The sequence below is a fragment of the Arachis hypogaea genome, chromosome 3 (assembly GCF_003086295.3).
Source record: "Arachis hypogaea cultivar Tifrunner chromosome 3, arahy.Tifrunner.gnm2.J5K5, whole genome shotgun sequence".
NCBI lineage: Eukaryota > Viridiplantae > Streptophyta > Magnoliopsida > Fabales > Fabaceae > Arachis > Arachis hypogaea.
In genome coordinates this window covers 120,810,027-120,832,416 of record NC_092038.1, presented here as the reverse complement: position 1 = coordinate 120,832,416, position 22,390 = coordinate 120,810,027, and the positions used below count along the sequence as shown (strand labels likewise).

The 22,390-nt window shown below is 32.1% G+C and overlaps 3 protein-coding genes and 1 long non-coding RNA gene across 4 annotated transcripts; 2 read left to right on the top strand and 2 right to left on the bottom strand.

The window, feature by feature from the left end:
• Positions 1-6,277: 6,277 nt before the first annotated feature.
• Positions 6,278-9,447, top strand: LOC112791129 (protein trichome berefringence-like 7). The gene is made up of 5 exons (XM_025833849.3): positions 6,278-7,567; positions 8,014-8,172; positions 8,423-8,743; positions 8,910-8,980; positions 9,060-9,447. Exons 1-3 carry the CDS (start codon positions 6,732-6,734, stop codon positions 8,736-8,738), a joined length of 1,311 nt encoding a protein of 436 aa, XP_025689634.1. The 5' UTR covers positions 6,278-6,731; the 3' UTR covers positions 8,739-8,743; positions 8,910-8,980; positions 9,060-9,447.
• Positions 9,448-10,088: 641 nt separating this feature from the next.
• Positions 10,089-14,619, bottom strand: LOC112791128 (chromatin assembly factor 1 subunit FAS2). Its single transcript, XM_025833848.3, has 12 exons — positions 14,073-14,619; positions 13,803-13,914; positions 13,454-13,480; positions 13,264-13,336; positions 12,845-12,948; positions 12,526-12,737; positions 12,338-12,434; positions 11,739-11,811; positions 11,471-11,559; positions 11,136-11,274; positions 10,941-11,041; positions 10,089-10,865 (listed from the first exon to the last, which is right to left on the bottom strand). Exons 1-12 carry the CDS (start codon positions 14,184-14,186, stop codon positions 10,225-10,227), a joined length of 1,782 nt encoding a protein of 593 aa, XP_025689633.1. The 5' UTR covers positions 14,187-14,619; the 3' UTR covers positions 10,089-10,224.
• A 1,567-nt stretch (positions 14,620-16,186) lies between these two features.
• Positions 16,187-17,056, bottom strand: LOC112791127 (cell wall / vacuolar inhibitor of fructosidase 2). The gene has a single exon (XM_025833846.2). The coding sequence runs from the start codon at positions 17,015-17,017 to the stop codon at positions 16,337-16,339; it is 681 nt and encodes a 226-aa protein (XP_025689631.1). The 5' UTR covers positions 17,018-17,056; the 3' UTR covers positions 16,187-16,336.
• A 1,960-nt stretch (positions 17,057-19,016) lies between these two features.
• Positions 19,017-21,994, top strand: LOC114927527 (uncharacterized). The gene is made up of 4 exons (XR_011878843.1): positions 19,017-19,085; positions 20,273-20,348; positions 20,972-21,391; positions 21,813-21,994. It is a non-coding gene; the product is annotated as an uncharacterized lncRNA (long non-coding RNA).
• Positions 21,995-22,390: the final 396 nt, after the last annotated feature.

Sequence of the window (22,390 nt, the reverse complement as noted above, 5' to 3'; positions counted from 1 at the left end):
GTGAATCGAATTCAGAAGAGATTTTTGAAGGATCCAAATGATCTTCAAATTCAAGGGTTTCAAGGGTGAGAAGAATAGCTTGCTGCTATGTAGAGAAGTTATTTTGTTCAAGCTTGTCTTGTATTGGAACCAGGGCATTCTTGATAGTTGAGGTTGAATTCAAAAGAAGAAATGCCATAGATCTTCACAACCTTGCCCTTGATACCATGTTACATGAATGAATTGACTCAATATGACTTCAGCAGTTGAAGTTCTAGCAGAAAGGACTCAGATAAAAGAAATTAATCTTGCTGTTAATAATGCAGTGTAAAGAGGAGAGTTTGTTATTCAAAACTGAATTGATTCTATTTTCTATATCTCATATTATACAATGAAGCATACACTTGTATATATACATCTCTATAGAGCAAAGAGGTTAGGTGCACGTGAGCTGTTGAGGTGGAGAAACAGAACTAACATATTTTTCTTCTTTAGTAACTAACCAACTAGTCTAACAAACTAGTTCCTATTTGTGGGCTTACCTTCAACAATACAACACATATTTTACATATAAACCATTATAAAATAAATAGAAAATAAAATATAAACAAAAATTAAAAAATAAATTTTTAAAAGTAATTATTAACTCATCGTATTAAAATCAATAAATAAGCATATATATAAATATTGAATAAAATTATTAAAATAATTAAAATCATAACTCATTAGTGCACATATGAGATAATTTGAAATATACAATAAGATACCGTTTAAAATTTGATAATATTAATTGTAAAAATTTGTTAATCATGGATATTATATATATGAAATTATAAATATTATGAGTATGAAACTATAGATGCTATTGATATAAAATTATAGATGTTATGAGTAAATTTGTCAATTAAATAAATTAATTTAAATATTTAGCATTTTTTTAAATTCAATTATTGTAAAATTTGAAATCATGTGTGATTAAAAAATCAAAACAAATTATTCCACTTTTATTTGTTGATTTTGAACCCCTTTAAATTGCTTCCTATATTAAGTAGGTGAATCAATATAATAGTAGTTATAAAGGTGTCCCGAGAATGAGCTATGACTAGCACTAAGGAAAATAGTTTTTTAATAAGTCTAATAGATTCGAATATAACATAAATAAAAAGGTTATAAATATTTTGAATAAATTTATAGTTTTTAGAATATATAATTACATATTTTTAATAAAAAGTAAAATAAATAAATATGGATGGATCCTATCTGAGTGTCTGTGATATATGGAGCATATAACATCTAGGAACACAACAAAGAATAAGTATTTATTGTAGATCATTACTCTTGAGTAGAAAGTCTCATATATTTATTCCTGAAAAATATTTTTAGAAAAAACATAATGAGTTTTGCAACTCAGTGACTAGACAATACATCTATAATCTACATGAGACCATATAAACATTATCATAAAAATAATTTTATTTAAAAAATAATAATTTATATGAATAAGTAAATCAATAAGGGAGTTTTCATACAGAAATCAAATCAAAAGTCCACACTTAGGCGGCTCACCTTCTATGGGTAACCCTTTTCTCTTGTGTGTCCTAACAGAATAACAGATCTAACGTGTGGATTACACGTTAGGCTAGCAACACCCTTCCTAGCTGGGATCTGAGTTAGATACATTTAAATTAACGTCATACACGCCGTTAACTACGTTGTTCTAATACGAGCCTCCTAAACCAATTCAAAAGTCAGATACAACAAATCTTTGATCTTTCAAATATATAAGTATTGAATCAAACCAAATCAGATAGTACTTTTTCAACCGAAATCTCTTACAATCATACTTTTTCAATCATCAAAAATGTTAAACATATTTTACAATTTCAAAGTAAGTGAGTACCAACAAATACTTCAATGCTTCAAAGTATATATTCAAATAAAATTAAATATTCTAAAATAATATAAAATTTCATCAAACATATATATAATCTCATGTAAAATTTCTAAGGTATCAATTTCATAAAAATAATTATTCAACTATAATAAATCAATTATTCTAATAAAATCAAAGTTTTTCAACAATAGTTTTATAAATATAATTAAAAACTCAGAATAGGATAAACCAAAAGGTTAACAGTTATAAATGTAAAGCCTACTCATAACTTGGTCCTGCAGGATCGAAAAAACCTAACCCAGAATGCTAAATTAAGGGTGAGGATGGTTAGAATAAAATGGATCGAAAGAATGCAGAATTTAAACCGAGGCAATAGTAACAACTCCGACTAATCCTGCAGCAACAATATTGTAACAATCACAGCCGTGGCGGCTGAAACAGAACTAAAACAAGGTAGCATAAATGAAATAGTATTAAAGAAAAAGTGAAAACGAAACAAGTCAAAGGAAATGACCTAGACCAGAACAGAGGCACTATTCGGCGGCATTTTTTCAAAACCTGCAACGGTGATGGCGACAGAAGCTCTGGTAGCATGCTTAAATCGGAAGTAGAGGCAACTACCAGCAATAGCGCTAGCAAGGAAGGACTCTAACGACGGCGCACAGCTCAACGGTGACCTCCTTCTCTAGCAACGGTAGCAGCAGCTGCAGCACACCCCACCGTTACCCCCTCTTCCCGGTGACGAGCTTTGCCGCGTTCTCCTTTCCCTTTCACGAAGTCTCTCTCTCTCTCTTCGGCTTCTTCGGTGGCACAGCAGTTTGATGACGGCAAGGCTGGCTTCAACGGCGACTAGGGTTCCGACAGTAATGGCGACGGAACCTCTCTCCTATGTTCATCGTGTGTTCTCTTCTCTCTCCTCGACTCCCCTCAGTGACGGTGACGGTCCTTCATGCATAGCCATTATGACGATAACGACGGCAGTATGGTCCTAACTGGCGTTGTCCTCCTTTTTCCTCTTCTTTTTGTTTTTTTTCTTCTCTATTTTTCCTTTCTTTTTTTTTTATTTTCAGCCATGTGTGAGTGTGTTAGAAGAGGGATAGTATAGATAAAATTAGGGTTAAGATTTGGAAAAAGAAATAAGAGTAGTGTAGGAATTTTAATAAAATTAAAGGATTGAATAGTAATAAAAAAGATTAAATATAAAATATTTCAGAAAAATTCAAGATGTTACAAAAGGGATCAATATAATAGTAGTTACAAAATTTATTTCACTAATTCTCCAAGAATAGATGCATCAAACTCCTTGATTGATAATGCTCTCAGGTCGTGATTCCTAATTCTTAAAAGTTGCGCCCTTTAAATTGCTTCTAATATTGAGTAGGTGTGAATCAATATAATAGTGGCTACAAAAGAATTAATATATTAGTGGTTACAAAAGGAGATAAATTAAAATTAGCGTCAATTAAAGTATATTATTATAATAGTATATATGAGAATCAAATTATAAAAAGTAACATTAGTACATAACACTGTTAGTCTAATAGTTAAGAATATATTATTATGATCAGTAGTGCTATGTTACCAACTTTTTATTTGTCAAAATCTGCCAACTTGAGTTGGGCTGAACATGAAGCCCATCTACTAAATAAAGCCACATCTAAATTAATTATGGTTTAATCCTAATTTATCACGTGTTGGTAATAGTTGGCAGACTCTCTCTTGGTAACGTATACTTTTCCTATTATGATTAATAAGTGGGGTCATATAATATGTGATCATTTGATTGATATGTAAATGAGATAAAAAAATTAAAATATAAAAAAGTTATATAAATGAAGTTAATTTTAAAATTTTTTTATTAATTATAGCCGAATTATTTTAATTTCCAAACCTTTTCCATTAAAAAAAATAGTAATGTGACTGTGAATTAACAATTATTGTGATTTGAACTGGTAATAGATAAAGTTGAGTATAATTTAAATTATATATTAATTTTATCTGAAATTTTAAATTTTTTTAAAATATAATTTTATTTTACTTGCGAGTTGAACATTTTTACAATCCAAATTTTATATTTGTATCTTAAAATATTTCACTTAATTTTAGCTGATCCTACTCACAAAAAGTTATTTATTTTTAATTAAAAATAATATTTAACTATTTTATATTTCATAAGCATAATAATAAAATTAAAAAAATAATTCATATTAAAATTAAAAGCAACAAAATCATAATCAAATTCAAGTTAAAATTACAAACATCGTAATTATTAATTCATCGTTAAGTGCTCGCTAATAATAATTTTTAAAATATATACTAATAAATCAACTTGCGTCGCTTTCCAATTCTATCCACAACGAGTTGAGTTGGAGGTCTTCAAATAGAGTTAATATTACCATATCTAACTATAATTAATAGTGTTATGACTTAGTCACCTAAAAAAAAATAGTGTTATTACTTTGTAGAATTGTATATTAACGGTCAAAATAGTTTTTAAAAAATTTATGCATAAATTATGCAGCAATATTATATGATCAATATAATTTATTGTTTTTTACCAGCAGCAGTTAACTAACAATATTTAAAGTATCTGCTAAAAATATGATACTGAATTGTTGGACAAAAAATATTAAATTATTAGCTAAAAATATTAGCAAATATAAATTAAAATTGTTGAATCTTAAATTTTTCTCTAAATTAAATTAGTTCTTTTAAACAATAATATTAATTTAATTATTTTGTGATACATCATCATTTAACTTAAAATACTAATTTAATTTATTATTATATTTTTTAGAATCAATTTCAATATTTGCTTTTTTAAAATTGACTAATAATTTTTTTAAGTATCATTTTTCCCCTAATTTGTTGAATATATCTTGGATTTAAAAAAAAAAACGAAAAGAAGGAACATTAACTCTTCCTAATTGATAACATTAATGCAAAAAATTCGAGAATGATTATCATTTGGAATGAGTTACTTACTTGTCATAGTTCAAATCTATTTGGACATCTCGCTTTACAAGAAAGTCAGCTACATTATTTGTCTTTCTTTGTATCAGAATAAATCACACCATCAAAGATTTGTGAAGTTTATTTCTTTTCAAAAATTCTCGTGATTATATCTCTTCATGCATAACCTAATGATACTTTTTTAATTTTTAACCATGCGTGTTGCTTTTGTACAATCTAATTCACACTTAATTTTTCTGAATTTCATTCCCCAAGCCAGCATAATTCTTGTCAAATCGCGCAGAATTTCGACTAAAACACTTTGGTAGCGTTTGGTAGAGAGATAGAGACGGAAAGATTGAGACTGATAGACAAAGACTAAGAGACCGGGATTGAAATAAATCTCAGTATTCTGTTTGGTGCAAAATAGAAGACAGGAATTGAAACAAGAATAAAATTCTAATTTAATTTGCACAAAGGGTAAAATTAGAATTAATTAATTGAAATAAAAGTATTTTAGGTATAAAATATTATTAAAATTTTAGTCTCCATCTCTAAAAATTTCAGTCTCCTGTGTCCCTACTTTTTGGAGGTACTGAAATACTGAAATTTTAGAGACAAAAACAAAAATTTTAGTACCAGTCTTTGAACTAACAAATACGATACTAAATCTCAGTCTTTTAATCTCTATCTCAGTACGCCTCAAAACAAACGCTACCTTAAAAGATCTTTTCACAATATTCTCTAATCCAATATTCAGAATCATCTCTTAAAACACAATCAAATCATCTCTTTTTTTAGACAAGTAAAATCTTGTTTCCTCAATGTGCAAGTGTATACAACAAGTAAAACAAAAAGAAATTTCCATTAGTTTTAATTGGAAAAAGAAAGGGTAATCACTAATCACTAATAATATCAAAAAGCAAATTAGTCGAACAAGAAAAGGATCTTGTCATATCTAAACACGACTAGATCGGACACGTGCATCATAAACGACACGTAGACAGACAAAAATGGAAGATATAAATCATTTGTTTAGTTAACATAATAGCAAAATCCAAGCACTAAGATTGTGATGCATTTAGAGAATCTAAGTAAAATAAGACAGAATATTAAAAATAAAACATAAAGAATAAAAATATAAAAATAAATATTTTGTATTTTATTTAATAATAAATTAAATATAAAATAAAATAAATATTAAAATATTTAATTTGCTTTTTTTACATAATATTTATATTTATATTTTATTTATTAAATATAATTCTATATTTTTGTATTTATATTTAGGTGCTCAGTATTTGGCGGTTTAACTGCAATTAAAAAATCCTTTTATTAAATGTATTTGTTAAGAATTTCATGAGTGAAAAAGTTTAATAATAAACATTGAATTTCAATATCTTAATAAATGTTTTTAAACATTATTTAACGAAGTTTAATTAAGAATTTATAAATATAAATAAATGAGAATAAAAAGAAAAACAAAGATTTCTTAGAATTGAAGGTGTTGTTGCAGATGCGTGTGTTTAGTAATTGTCTGATGGCACACAGATATCTGTCTTAATCTTAACAACTCGGAATCAGTTGTCTCCCTCCGCGTTCTTCTATTCTGTTGTTCTTTCAGTTTATCTATTTGATTTAGAGCTCCAACTTCTAACCACTACCACCGATTCCCACAAAGATTTTAACTGTTCCAATTTTCTGCATCTGGGTGTCTTTCTCTCTCCCAAAGATCGAATCTTTCCTATCTAGGTCCTCTGGATTTGCAATCTTTCTTTTCAAGGTTGAACTTTGCTGGTTATTCAGATTTTCACAAGGGTCAGTGGGGTTAGCTTTGTTGCGATGCTAGTTTCCTTTGACGAGCTGATTGCGTAAGCGGTAATGGCTGTGGAGTTGGAGTGTGACAATGAGTGTGTTGAATAGGAGCATTTCATTGAACAGGAATGGATCATTCAATCGAAGGGGCTTCAGTGTTGGCCTTGCAAGCCCCAAGGTCGCCAATCACGTTCGATTTGGATGGGTCTCTTTGAGAATTCAGGTTCTTGTTATCATTGCCTCTGTCATTTCCTTCTTTGTAGCAATTGGTTGTGGCTACATTTATGTGCTTCCTAGCGTTAGCCATGCTCTCTTAAATGCCCAAGGTCTCTTATCTGACCACAACGATAACGAATTACTCACAAGCTGTGATGTCTTTGATGGAAGTTGGGTTCAGGTCCAAGGGTACCCTTTGTACAATGCCACTGAGTGTCCCTTTGTGGAAAAAGGATTCAATTGTTTGGGGAATGGAAGGGTTGACACGGATTATCTCAGCTGGAGGTGGAAACCAAAGGGTTGTAACATTCCAACGTTTGATGTGCGTAGCGTTTTGGAAATGCTGAGGAGCAAAAGGGTTGTTTTTGTTGGTGATTCAATGAGTAGAACACAGTGGGAATCTATGATTTGTATGCTTATGGCTGGTGTTGAGGATAAGAGTGGTGTTTATGAAGTCAATCAAAATAACATAACAAAGCGAATTAGGTTCTTGGGGGTTAGGTTCAGTGCCTTCAACTTCACCATTGAGTTTTTCCGGTCGGTTTTCCTTGTGCAGCAGGGTAATTTGCCCAGATATATGCAAAGGCCAAGGAGGGTGAAATCCACCCTTATGCTGGACAAGTTAGATGATATAAGTGACCAGTGGGTTAATTCAGATGTTCTGATATTCAACACTGGCCATTGGTGGGTGCCATCTAAGCTTTTTGACATGTAAGCTCTCATTTTTTTAATTGACATTTTAGGAGCATATTTGGTAAACTTGATTCCAATAATATAGACAATTCTTATCTATCAATATATTTTAATTGAAGCTACCGAGAAAACTGCTGAACAACTGGAAAATTTTCATGACAGTTCACCTAAGTTCTAAATTGTGAATGTAACATGTAAAATTGGCTATGAATTGCTATCTGGTGAATGTAACATGTAGAAGATGATGCTATGAAAAGAAGTGGTGGCCTGGTGGGTATACCTTTCATCCTGAAAGTATGAATAGTAAGACTGGTTTTAATTAGCTATCATTTTGTTATCTTGTAGCACTTGAAGCAGAACGAGATCTATATAATAAGTTCATTTTTCATTAATCTTTTATTCCAATTGCATTTTGAATTCCTAAATGATAGGCATAATGTTTGTGCTCTTCTTTTGTTGAGCAGAGGTTGCTATTTCCAGGTTAAAAGGTCTCTGAAACTTGGGATGTCGATTCCTGCTGCCTTTAAAATAGCACTTGAAACTTGGGCATCATGGGTTGAAAGAGAGATCGATAGAAATAGAACGCGCATCTTCTTTAGGACTTATGAGCCATCTCACTGGAGGTATTCCTACACCATTGGTAACGTGATGCTCTATTTGAATATGTTTTTCTTTAAAAACTATTCAAAAGTATACTTTTATGTTGCAAATGCTGCATAATTTAGGCAATCTTAGCTTGTGCTTCGTAACTTCTAACTGTTGAAACATTGCTTACGGACTATCCTATTCTTTAAGTATAACTTGGTGTTTTCTTTTAGAATCAGTGCACTTCAAGTTCAACCATCATTTATCTAGTTTTCATGCATGCTGCAGTGATCAAACCTTCAGGCAGTGCAATGTGACTAAGTACCCTGCCCCAGAAACTGAGGGAAGGGACCAGAGCTTGTTTTTGGACACGGTTTTGGAAGTGGTTAAGAATGTCAGAGTTCCTATAAATGTTCTCCGCGTTACTTCTATGTCGTCTTTCCGGAGCGATGGACATGTTGGTAATTGGAGTGATAATCCATCCATTCAAGATTGTAGTCACTGGTGTCTACCAGGAGTACCTGATATGTGGAATGAAATTGTCCTGTCCCAACTCTTTTCCAACAATGAAACCCCTTATCGGCAAATGGAAATTGCAGAATAAATACAGTAAGTTCAATTTAGCCTTCAATTTTCTGGTCAATATGTTTATCTTATGCTAGTGTACGGTGATTTATTTCACTCTCTCTTGGTAGTTTCTGTTCTCAGGTTGATCTTTGCCTAGCTGAATTTCTTTGTGTGTCTCCAATGACTTTAATCGTTACTTTACTTTTAGGTTGGAATACTTCAAATTCAAGTCATAAGCTCAAGTCTTAATAGAACTCAACCTTTATTTCACATCAACGAGTGAGTACTTATCTTACTTGCCAATGCTTCATTTTCAGATAAGAAATTGTTTTCCTTACGTTTTAATTTCTGGGTGCAGATTAAAGAGATAACATTCTTTGTGATTACAAGCATACCTTGAAGTTCAGATGCTTCTTAAGAAGTTAGGATGGTTAAGATTTGTCCCCACACTAGCACCGTAAATCTTGTCGCATCTCAGTCTGCAATTGTTGAGTTCTTTCATCTACCACGGGTTTTCTGAAATAATCAGTTGCAGAGTTTTGTTTAAGTAAACCCCAAATACACGTTAATTTTGTACCGGCATGTCTAAAACAATTGATGAAGCGCAACGTACTTTCTAATTATTTTTTAATTTTTTCATCTCAGAAAAGGTTGTGTCTGGGACTCTGGGATGTAACAAATGGGTATCCTTGATTTTGGTCACGAAAATGTTACATTTTATTCAAAGAAAAAATAGTTCGAATCAACTCTCAATTTTGTCTTTTGTTGTTGTCCACGGTTTCTTCCAGCCTAACTGGCAAAAAAAACTAATTTGTTCTAGATCTGAATTTTATTTAAGGGCTGTCGCTGGTTAAAATGAAATTCGAACTTTCAATGTCTTTTATCTGCTCTTCCTTGAATGTATCTTAGCGGGCTTTGTTTTGGACGGGAACTTGGATGGCACTGTTCTTCTGGGCTCTGGCCTTCGATGGACTATGGTGTTCAGCTCTGCATTCTGCAAAATGCTTAGAAACACAAAAATAATAAATCAGGTCAGCCAAGTTTTTATTTCGTCCATAGCATGGAGTGTAGGTATGGCAATAGGTATCCAAGCCTCGGTTGACTAAGGTGCACATTCAAGAAATCGTTGACTGACGCTGTACAGTTTTCCAGTTACCAGTTCTGGCAATAGGGTTCTTGGCTCTTTCTTTTCTGTTCTCTACTAATTTGGTTTTCCTTAATTGGCACTAACCGAAAAACATGTTCACCAGATGGTCCACCATCCATAATAATCGTGGATTCAGATACATGGCTTGTAAGCTTCAATCTAAGTATGTTACGTACTACGTAGTTTGTTTTCCGGAGAAAACGGGTACGGGGCGTAGTAGAACCTTCCAAGACGAAGAACTAAACTAAAAAGAATATATTGGATAGATTACATAACATGTAGAAAACTACAGTAACCCAGTAGAGTTAGAATCATAGACCGCACAAAATAGATGTACACATGCGGGTATGGACGGAATTTATCAGGAATTGAGAAATCATGGATCAATTGCAATGGGCGTAATACGCTTCCTGGCTGGCTTGTTAGGAATGGGTGTACTCTTTGAACTGGAAATTTGTTTCCCTGCTGTTTCTTCATTTGGTCCTGATTTTGTAGCATCTAAACTTGATTGTGGCTTCTCTTCCTTCTCTTCTGCTCCACATTTTACGCTGCCTGAACTCAATACTTGTTTCTCTGCCTTGTCTTCAGCTTCAATTTTTCTACTACCTAAATCAGCTTCTTCAACATTCCCAGTTGGCTGAGTGGCCACATCATCAACCTCTTCTGCTTTCTTTTTCCTACAATCTGATACAACCTCTTTAACATTCACAGTTGCCTCAGCAGCCATCTTATCAGCTTTCTCTTCAGCTTCATTTGTCTCACTGTCAGTCATAGCAGATTGAGCACTCCCAGTTGACTTGATCATGTCACTGTCATCAGCCTTTCTTTGTGCAGAAGTTTCCCTGCTTTCTAATAAATCTGTACCAGTATTAACTGATTCAATGATCATACAATCAGCACCTTCTGCTTGCATTTTCGAATTTTCATCTACAACTGGACCAACATTCCTAATTGGTACAATGGTGTCATTGGCTGTCTGCAGCAGACTTTTAATATCCTTGTCTGACACCTTTCCATCTAAATCATGCAACAGAAAGAATTACAAACTTCTTATTGTTAAAGAAAAGGAAACCAGCCAAAGAAGAAGCTTACCTGATAAAGAGAAAGGTGTTCCAAGTTCGTCATTTTCAAATTCCACCAAAGAGCAGAAACCATCTTGTGAAGATAAAGCCAAATAACGGGCATCAGGTGACCTTGTAAACAAATACTGGTTCAGTTATTCTGTTCCCAAAAGAATCCATTTTAATTCACAAGCCTGAAAAGGATTTGATCTACTAGATCATTTACCAGCTGATGTCCGTTATTGAGGAATAGTGAAGACCAGCTAATACAGCTATTGGAAGAGTGCTCTCAGTGTCATAAATGAACAGTGAATTCAAAGTGGCCACGGCAAATATGATGCGATATGGGAGCTTAAATAAGCCATCTGTACAAAATGAAAATATAAGCAATACATTCTCCAAGACATGCATAACGTTAGTAATACTAATTGATGGGGGCATGAGTTGACACCATCACCTCTCAGGCAACTCAATTGTAACAGTACCATCCAAGAGTCCCAGTATCATCTATTATATATGAATAAACGTTCTTCATTAGATGTATATCACGTATATAACTACCTGAGTTTGTTCCCCGAAGGTTAAAGTATATGGGGCAGAACCGTACAGCAACAACAGCCTTGCTTGCAGAAGGAAGCTGTATAGCAGGCCTGTATATAAGGTCAGATAATAAAATAACACTCATCACAAACAAATACTTTCATAACCTGATTTAATAACCTAACATGAGAAATTGAACTTAGAATAAAAAGATCAGTTGTTAGGTAGCTGATAATCATCAGTCTGTTTTGGATTTGCATAGTGTCTTCGGTATAACTGGAAGACTTACCGAGAAAGATCGTTTCTAGAAAATATGTAAGTCGCATATACAGCATCAGATCCAGTGCCAATTTTGTAAGAACCTGAATAAAAAGGTAGTGCCACGAGTTTGTTAAATTAAATAAAAATTAAAAACAGAAAGAAATAAAGAGCATGTAGTGCAAGCTACGCTGGAACTGAAATCCTAAAAGGAGGAACAATAGTTTAAATACAACCAGAAAGGTGCAATTAAATTATATGGATGTCACGTAAGCCCAAACCACAAGGGAAAAACCAAATTTTATGGCCATGAGTATTCAACCAGTACATTCACTTGTAAATAAAACCAATTGAAAAAGCTTTTATGGAGAAGATACAAAGTTTAAATTTCTAATGCATTTGTTATGTTTTTATTTTAAGAAAAATTTATAAATTTCTACTAACAGTGATCTTAACATGTGCTCTAAAGGCACATTTCAACTAAACCCAATAAAAATATGACGAACAAATAAGAAATAAAATAATGGACCCATTCTAAAAAGAACCCATGCATACAAGTACAAAAGTATAAACTGAAAAACTAGTGCAATAAAGTTCAAAGATTAACTGGTTTAGGATCTAAGTAAATACCTGCAGGCACAAGTAGAAATGAACCATCAGGAGACCAGGATAATCTTCTGAAGAAAGATGGCAATGTCTCATCATGGAAGAGATGATACTTTGTAGACTGCATTATGAAAATTATGCCTAAGGTTTCAAGTACATGACAAGACATCTATAATGCAAATAAAGGCACAAATGGAGCTCCATATCCCAACCTTAGAATTCTTGAATAATGGCTGTTCTGCCTTGGAAATAACTTGCTGACAAACGTAATTGATTTTCTCAATTCCCTTTGATTTATGAGGCTTATTGATGTAAATTCGGCATGTCCTGTCAGAACTAAGAGAGGCAACATACTTCCCTAGAGGGTCCCATGCAACTCCCTGAACATAATGTGCATGGGCATCCAACGTTTGAAGGTTAGTGCCTGACACACAAGGAGCAAGTGCAATAAGATTAGAAACCAAGCATATCAACTGCATACAGTTATGGAGTATCAGAACACATGCCACAGTTTCACATTGCCTGCATTACCTTTGTTTACATCCCATATAATGCAACAATTATCAACTGATCCAGATATGATATAATTGGCATCAGGAGACCACTGCAGGTCAAGGATATCCTTGTGATGAGATCTAATTCCAAAACGAAGAAAGCAAATCTTTGATAAGCAGATATTAGAAAGAAGAATCAAGTTCCTTGTTTATGGGTGATTTTAATTACAGTTTGTAATTTTTGATTTAGTAATATTCTTCACCCCCCATAAATATATCTAGGATATAAACATCAAAAAGTTAATATTGTTAAAATTACAAGAAGTGACCATGCACAAACAAATTCTGCAGTTGTATCATGATACAACCCTAAACCTTAAATCCTAAACCCACCACTTATTTATGTAGTTGATAACATATAAAAGGACTTATCAATAAATCAAAGCCTAAACTCACCGTAAAGTCTTAAGAACCTTCCATGTCTGGCCAGCATCAGTAGAGTGTAACTTCCATATTAACAGGTCACCTCCTGTTAAGAGAGGAATTCAATTGCGAAGCATTGTCTAATCTAAACTATTTGTTACCTTAAGCCCAAAAAAAAAAAAAAAAGGCTACACAGATTCAATAGTAGTTATCAAAATCGTACCATCAGCACCAGAGGCTAGTAGCTCCCCTGCAACATACAAAACAGCATTGTCACTACTTAGTAATCACTAATCACTAATCATAAGGCAACAGAATAGCAAGTGAGTCGTAAAAGAAAAAGGATATAATTCCTTAGAATGCATTATTATAATATTTAGAGTATGATTGGTTTGGGGTTAAAAAGAGGCTGAAATTTTTCATAAACGAGCTCAATTTGTAATCTTATTCATGAAAATTTACACCTCAATTTTAATATTTTACATAGCAAGACAAACAGAGTAACATTAACAAGTTAAATACAAAAATCACATTTGAGACGATGCAAGGATAAGATGAAAATGAAGACTGACCGGAAGAAGAGAAGCGAATAACATTGACAGAGGAAGAATGATAAGAAGACAAGCTGTTGAGATAGGTAACTGTGGGAAGCTTCTGTGATTCGGATGGCTTAATCGACCATAACTGTTAAAACAAGAAAATGGTAGTAAGGTGAGGGTTACTGATAGATGCTTGTTATGAAATTGCATCGGGAACGAAATGATGCTACAGTCACAAGCATTCAACCGTAATACAAGTAAGAGGGTAAAACGAAAGTAAGGAAAGAAAGAATAGGGATCGACCTTGATGTCGAAATCGGCGCCGGCGGTAGCGAGAGTGGAGGAGGAAGGGTGGAAATCAAGGGATAAGATGGGCTTACTTTCGTGCCAGCTGATCTGAACCGTCCCACCCTTCATTTTTTTTTCTTCTGTTGGCGATTCAGATCGGATTAGATCAGATCAGAGGGTTAGGGTTTGAAGTTCGAAGTGTAGTGTTTGTGTTTGAAAGAAACTTAGGGAAGAAAGGGAAGGGGGAATTTTTAGCGCCTCTTTTTTTTTCATTTGGCGGGAAGTGCCCGACACTACTTACACGTCATAACGCCTCTTCTCTTTTTTTTTTCTTTTTTTTTTTCCTGTCTGCCCTCTTCTTGCTACCCCCCCCCCCCCCTCTCTCTAATAAGGCTCACTTAGGACCAATCGAACTAAACAAAGGCCCAATTTCGTGACATTGACCCAAAACGGCCCAATTGTACTACAAAAAGTGAAACGATTCTGACGAAAAAAAAAGTGAGACGATTCTAGTTTCTGGCATTTATTTTTCCCAAATCCATTCAAAGTGTTGGCTCACAACACATGAATTTAATAGATCCAAAATTATAATATACTGTTGTGAACGGTGCCTTGTTTATACTGGTGATGTAGCTCAGAGGCTCACGTGATTTTTGGTCAGCAAATTTAGATATAAATAAATAAAAGGGTAATTTCCTGATTTAAATATTGGTTATCAATATTATCAGAATTATGTGATATTTTTTTACTAACATTACAGGAGATTATGCACATTTGTAAACCCTTATCGTAATTTACATAACTTATAAAAAAAATGTATATCCACTTTATAAAATGTTTATTCTAATAATATTAACGACCAATTTATTTAAATCAGTAAATTATCCTAAATAAAAAGTCCAAAGACAGTTACAAGGACGTGAACCCTTTTTTTTCCTCCTGCCCCACCCTTCAATATATTTAGGCAACAGTAACAGGAAATGAAGCATATGCCTTCAGGCTTCAAGTTCATTCAATTTTTTTGAAAGAATACGAAGTAATTAATAAAAAAACTATTGAAAAATTAAAAATTATTTTAATATACGGTCAAATAAATGTATCGTTTGGAGCTCGTATGAAAGTTAGTTTATTAAAAAATATAACTATTTAAAATTATTTTAATTAATATTATATATAAATGTTATATTCTATTAGAGAATAAAATTCAGTTAATTTAGAGTATTTCAATGTTTGTCAATAAAAATTACATAGGAATAGATTAATACAATAGAAATTTTTGGTAAAATATCTTTTGAAAAATAATTCATCTACATTAATACCCTCTAATTTTTTAAAAGGTAACTATCTCAATTTTATATATCATATATAAGGCTGGAGTTTGGTGAATTACTAGAATAGGAAAACACACTGAAAATAAAATATAAAAAATAAAATAAAAACATAAAAATTAATATTTTTATATTTTATTTAATAATAAATTAAAATAAATTATAATAGTCTAATTTATTATTTTTTATTTAAAAAATTTAAAAAATATAAAAAATCAAAAAATCAAAAATAAATTATATCTCTTATTAATATTTATATCTTTTTTTATTAAAATAATAATTAAAAAATATAAAATATACTAATACAATTTTTTTAAATATAATATCTTTATTTATATCTCACTCAAATACCATTTTGTTTTTCCGATTTTGTTTCTCCGGATATGATTAAAATCGAATCATAAGTGTGTATGAGTAGAAGACCAATCCGATAAGGCAACCCCACTGGTAGCTACACATCAATCATTTGTCAAAAAGAAAAAGGACATCAATCATAGTGGGTACTGGGTAGCTAGCAAGCAGTAATGATTGAATCTTTTCACCAATTACCACAATAGACGAACTCGTTATTCTTCCTAAGAAAAGTTGACCAATTTTCACCTTCATCGGTAGAAAATAATATAACTTTTTATCTTGCATAATCCTCATGTTATGTAATGCTTTTTCACTACACCTGTGACATGTGAATGTGAATGTGATAGCTACAGCCAAACAAATGGACCACTAATTAATGCTATAAACACGCAAATGCCTTCAAATGTGCCGTGATTGTTGGCTTTACACAGAGTAATGGCAAAATTGTACTGATGAACACAACTAAAATTTCATAAAGATCAATACTTACAAACGATTAGTGAGGAATTTGATAATAGACTCAAATTAAAAGGAAAATATATATAATAAGCACAAGATAGAAAATGGTTTAATATGCAAATGCAAATACTAATGATTCTAATACCAATTAAAATCATCAATAATCCCCATGGCAACATCACATATATGCTTCAAAGCATTCTCTCTACGAGCAAGTTCAGGAGGGTAAACCAAAGCAGGATTCTGTTTGAACAAGTTGTGGCAAACATTTGGATAATCTTTGGCCGCAGAAACGTGCATGTAAGCATAATCATAGACTTGATCAGCCAAATCTTGAACAGAAGCTTGAAGTGATTCACCTGCATATGTGTACTTGTCTAAACATTCTTTAAGGACCCTTTTGAAGGTAGTGTCATTGGTGGCCGGGTTATGCAACTGAGAAGACAAGTAGGAAGAAGTGGATGTTGCATTGGCCATGGCAACCCCAACCATGATCATTGCTAGTCCCCTTGGGTCTGCGTTTGAACTTGTTGGATCTGATTTCAGGGAAGAGAAGCATAGATCGTAGTACTTTGTGTGCCTGCATGTTTTCTTCATCAACTTGGTGTCCCCATTCACATATAATCTTGTGTCTCCTAGTACAAAAAACAGGAGAAGTAAATGGTATAAGATCTTAGAAGAAGCCATTACAAGTGTATGTGTGTGATCAAGAAAATGTTGATTCCAACAAGCCTCAAGCTTTAGTTGAGAAGAGTGATAACTTTGTTGGGAGTAGAAGAGTAGAGAGAGAATGTGTGATGTTGAAAACCGGGTCAACATAAAGCTAACAACCGGGCTTATATGGATGCTTTTTCTTCCTTAGATCTAGTTGCCTTCATTTGTCTCTAGTGTTATTTTATATATAATTTTCAAGACTAAAAAATTTACACCGACAATACTCGGTATTACTATTAGACATTGAATTATTTACTTTACATATATGTTACTACATGCTCATTTAACATTCAATCATTCATAGAATGATAATACAAATCACTACACCAAATTAGTTATATAGCTACACTAAATTTGTGACCCTAATTCTAAGGGTCTCCATTAATTAACATTGTGACACTTATAATATAATTTTTTTGACCGTCAGTAATAAAATTTATCTCTCTTCACTCTTCCTTTTACTCTGCTGTTTGAGATGAAATGAGAAGAGACGAGAAACAGGAAAAGTAACACCATTACCTTCACCGTCGCAGATCGCATTCACCGTTCACCGTCACAGTGTGTTCGCCGTTCACCGTCGCTGCGTCGCAGTCGCGTTCTCTGTTCACCGTTGCGCTTCGCGCTCGCCTTTCACTGTTCGTCGTCCCCCGCGTCGTCCTTTCTCTTCTCCTATTTTATGTGTGCGAACCGTACCCTAATTCTCCATTTGGCGATTTTTTTCTTCTTTTCCAACCCCACTGAACACTGATAGTGAGTATTTACTTGTTCTTTTACTATATTTTTTCCTGCAATTTCTTTGTTGTTGCTGCAATTTACTGTTATGATTATATCCTCATGTTCATACTTGCAATTGTTTCTTTGAATTCTCTTATATCATTTTAATTTTACCTGCACTCAACATGTTCGATGAAATGCTTCAACCAGATTTCTTTAATTTGAATGCTCTATTTATTATTTCTTTGAATGCACTCAACATGTTCGATGAAATGCTTCAACCTATTTTCTTTTGTGTTAGGTCTATAGAATGATATTGTTAGTGGATCTTGGTTTAATTTGTGCTCCGTTTTAACCGAGTTTCTGAGTACTATTAATGAACAATTTTGAGAATTCTTTTTTGTTTGTCATTATCCTTTCAATACTTACTACTACTAGTTACTACTTTCAAGTTTCAGTTATAGTGAAATATCGTGCTGTGCGATTTTTGGGCTAAACAGTCTCATTCATCCCGTGGCAAGGATTCTGCCAAAAAGGATCTTAATAGTCAGATAAACTTGTTCCGAGATGTTTTAGAAATTTTTTAGGTATTTAAATTTCATTTTATTTATTAGTTAATATTACTATGATAACCGAAGTCATTCATCATCTTGTAAATCTAGTATTTAAGTGTTGATCTTACTTTGTTAGAGGTATTTTTCAGAAAGGAAGAACCACTGAAACTGAAGCAAAATTTGAGAAGCTCTTGAGAAGAATAAATGTAAAATCTGAAATACTGAATTTGTTGATGGATACTGCATAATACTGAATTAGTTTTATTGTAATTTAGTTATCAATTTAAGTAAATTTAGGGGAGTCACATCTTTTATTAATCCTTAGCTAAGAAGGTTATCCGTACATACATGTAGCACACTCCAGATATATTAAACCAGAGTCTTATTTCATAATTAGCTTATTCTACTATTTCTTTATTTTGTTAAGTAATAGTCCTTACATTATATCACTGATTGTGTAACTATGTTGCTAAAATTTATTATTCTATAGTAAATAATCACCCAGGCTTTCATCATTTTATTTCTTTGATAAAATGAACTTAATTAAACAAAACAAGATATTGCTATCAATCTTGATATATGAATTATATTTTTTCTGTATTGGAGTTCTAACTTATTTTCTTTGTGCTTTGTATTTTTTTTCCAATTTAGGAACTTAGTGCCATTGTTCCATTTTGAGAAAAGCAAAAGATTGTAAGAACTGCTATCAGCAAGGTACAAAAGTTATAGGAGGATACCAGATAGAATTTGCAAACCAGTTCTTTACATTTACTATGTCCTTTAGCATATAACTTATTCTCTCTTCCACTTTTTAACTTTCCAATATTCTTCAATGCAGTTCCGTGCAGCTATTCAGTTTACAATTTGATTTCCATCAGGCAATTTACAATCTCGGAACTGTTCTGGTCATAATTCTTCTCCATTTTACTTATATATCGTGCAATTGTGTTTTGTTTTACTTTGTTTGTGTGCATGTAACAGTATTAAGAGTATAGAATTCACTTTTTTTCTGCACTTAACATATTCGATGAAATGCTTCAACTAGATTTCTTTGAATTCTCCCTTTATTATTTCTTCTCTTGATTTCTTTGATGTTTTTGTGCCTTGATGACATCATGAATCAGTTAGTCATCTTCCTGAATTATGCAAATTGCTATACTAGAAATGAAAAAGCTAATTAGCTGAACTTTAGTCTTAGATTTCATCTCTCTCTCTTATGTCCATCCTTGTAAAACCTGATAGTTTTGTTTTTGTGCACCTATAAACTTGATGTGAGCTTGATGACTAATTTATAGCAAAAGCTAAAAGCAAAAGACCACCATCACTACTAGTATAAAAAAACTATCTCTTACTAACTTTCTTGTGTTCATATTGACTTAGGTGTCTAACTTCTATATTATAGGAAATAAATTAATGTAGCATATGTGTCATGAGACAGAAATGGAATTGCTAATATATATATGAGATTTCCAATTCTCCATTGCTAATATATTTCACATTGCGAGACTACTGCTGCTGCTATTTTTACTAGTGCTTTCTTTCTCTTTAATACCAGTTTTAGACCAGAATTAGTGTTTTTTAGTTTAATATTTTTTGGATGACTGGTTGTAAGTCTTTAGTATTTTTTGGACTTCGAACTTGATTTCAAGTGGCAGAAGCACGTTTCAATTTTATATTTGTTTTATATAATAAGAGAAATGCTATTTATTTTTAAATTTTCAGTTTTTAGTCAATTTTTTTATTTAAATAATATTATTTAATTAATTTGAATATATATTTTTATAAGAAGTTACTTATTTTTTATGAAAAGTTACTTATTTTTTAATTTTTTTTTAAAGACTAAATGATAGATAATTTTAAAAAAATATATTATTGTACTATTTTAATAATGTATATCTAATATGATTGACGTAGATATGTGGTCTTGCCTTGTGCACATCATGGTTTGACTTGTATTTGCTTGCTTTCGTTGATAATAATCTCTGGCCCACGCGGTGAAATTTCAAGGTCAAGTGAAAATGAAGGTTTATATTTATTAAGTCCTTGAAGTCAACCTGAAATTTTCTCATTAGAATTTTCTATATGAATGCAGAGAGAAGATTCATATAAGTATTGTTGGAAGTGAGAGAGTTAGAAGGTGGAGCTTCCTTGCGGCATCGCCACATTCAGTTAGTTTTTTTCTTAGTTTATATTTATTTTTACTACTGTACAAACTATATTTTTATTGCATGGTACTTTTCATAATTTAGTATTTATTGCATTGTAGATAGAATTAAGGATATACTCTTGTTTGAAATTTGAAGGAATATTCTTATATTGGTTCAATGGATAAGTCATGGATCACAAAGCCACGAAACTCAATAGAGTATGAGCGAGGGGTTAGGAGGTTTATTGATTTTGCCTTCGAAAATAGTTTAGCTGAAGCAACTGTATGCCCTTGTTTGATTAGAATTAAAGCTATTGGTATATTTCTTTGTTATATTTCTTTTTCAGGGGAAAAAAGGTTGTGATTCAAAGATTTGCATGTTCCAAGGTTAATGCATTGGGGTTGGATATCATTTTTTTTTCCAAGGTCAAACAAAGCTAGATATTTAATCTCATGTTGAAAAAGCATTATGATCCAAGTGTATATGATATACTATTTGGGTAACTCTGTTTGAGTTGAAGGATTGTAGCTTCTGATCCAAGTGTTTATGTAGTGAATATATTGAATTTAGTGCTTTATATGTAAGTGTAGCTATAGAATTCCAATTAGGATATTAATACAAATGTCTCTTGTCTGTACTTGCAGCATATTCCTAAAACCAGTGAAAAAATTCCATCATGTGATGAAGAAGTATCAGATCACCAAAGGCTACTAGATGACAGCTCTTGGTTTATTTATGATTTATAATTTTTTTAGTCTGAGTTATTTTTTAGGTAAAATGTAAAAGGTATATCTAACCTGTAAGATAGTTTAAGATTTAATGAATAGCATCTGAATTATACTAATATCATTTTTAAAGGATTCAACTTCACTGGCTGTTTTTTTTTTAGAAATTTGCAATATAGGGCATTAATGCCATAATCTTCCTTGCAGATTTGGAATCTTGGCTCTCTAGACCCTAATTTTGCATTGGATGCTCATCAGAAAGGAGTGAATTGTGTTAATTACTTTACAGGTGGTGACAAACCTTACCTAATAACTAGATCTGATGATCACACTACAAAGGTTTGTTTTCTGTTTTCCATTTTCTTTACACTTTGCTAAGATTTGTTTGCCTTTTATGTATATATAGATTGGAATTATTACATGGATAAAACCTATGAAACAGGTATGGGATTATCAGACTAAAAGTTGTGTCTAGACTTTGGAGGGTCACACACATAATGTATCTGCTGTATGCTTTGATCCTGAGCTTCCTATAATTATTACTGGTTCTGAGGATTTTAAATATTTATTGTTATTGTCACTGTCAGTAATGATCTAGGGGCTTTGTTGTTGATCATTCTTCTTAACCAATGGAGTTCTAGCATGGTTTAATTTCATCTTTATTAGCATGTTTATTTACTGCATTTCATGAATTCTCATAAAATTGTTATTAGCAATATTCACCAAATGCATTCTAATAATTGCATTATCTCATTTGTAGAGGAAAAGAGTTGCTTGTGAAGCAATTGTTGAAACTGGATACTATTGAGGTTGAAGGTGAAGCGAAGTAGTTGCGGAGAAATTTTGAGGATTAAGTTACAAGTACAATTGTTAGCTTTATATGTTTGGATTAAGTTGGGATTTTTTGAATTTACATTTTATGGATTATGACTATGTAAAACTTGTGCGATTGAGTTTAAATTTATTGAAATATAGTGCCATTTATTATTTTGTTGGTAGACACATAAATTATTATTTATAATAGAAATGATTTATGCAATAATTAATAAAAGAAAGCATTGATATTGGAGAGATTATGACAGTTTAAAACAGTCACTAAATAAAGGAAAAAACTGTCACATAAATTAGTAACTTAGTGACGGTTTTAAATTGAAAAATCGTCACTAAAAATATTGTGACAGTTTAAATAATCACTAAATATACCTAAAAACGGTCATAAAAACTAGTAACTTAGTGACGGTTTAAAATAGTTATGAAATATAAGAAAAAACTGTCACAGGAATTAGTAATTTAACGACAGTTTCAAAACGTCGCGAAATACATCATAAAAAACATCTT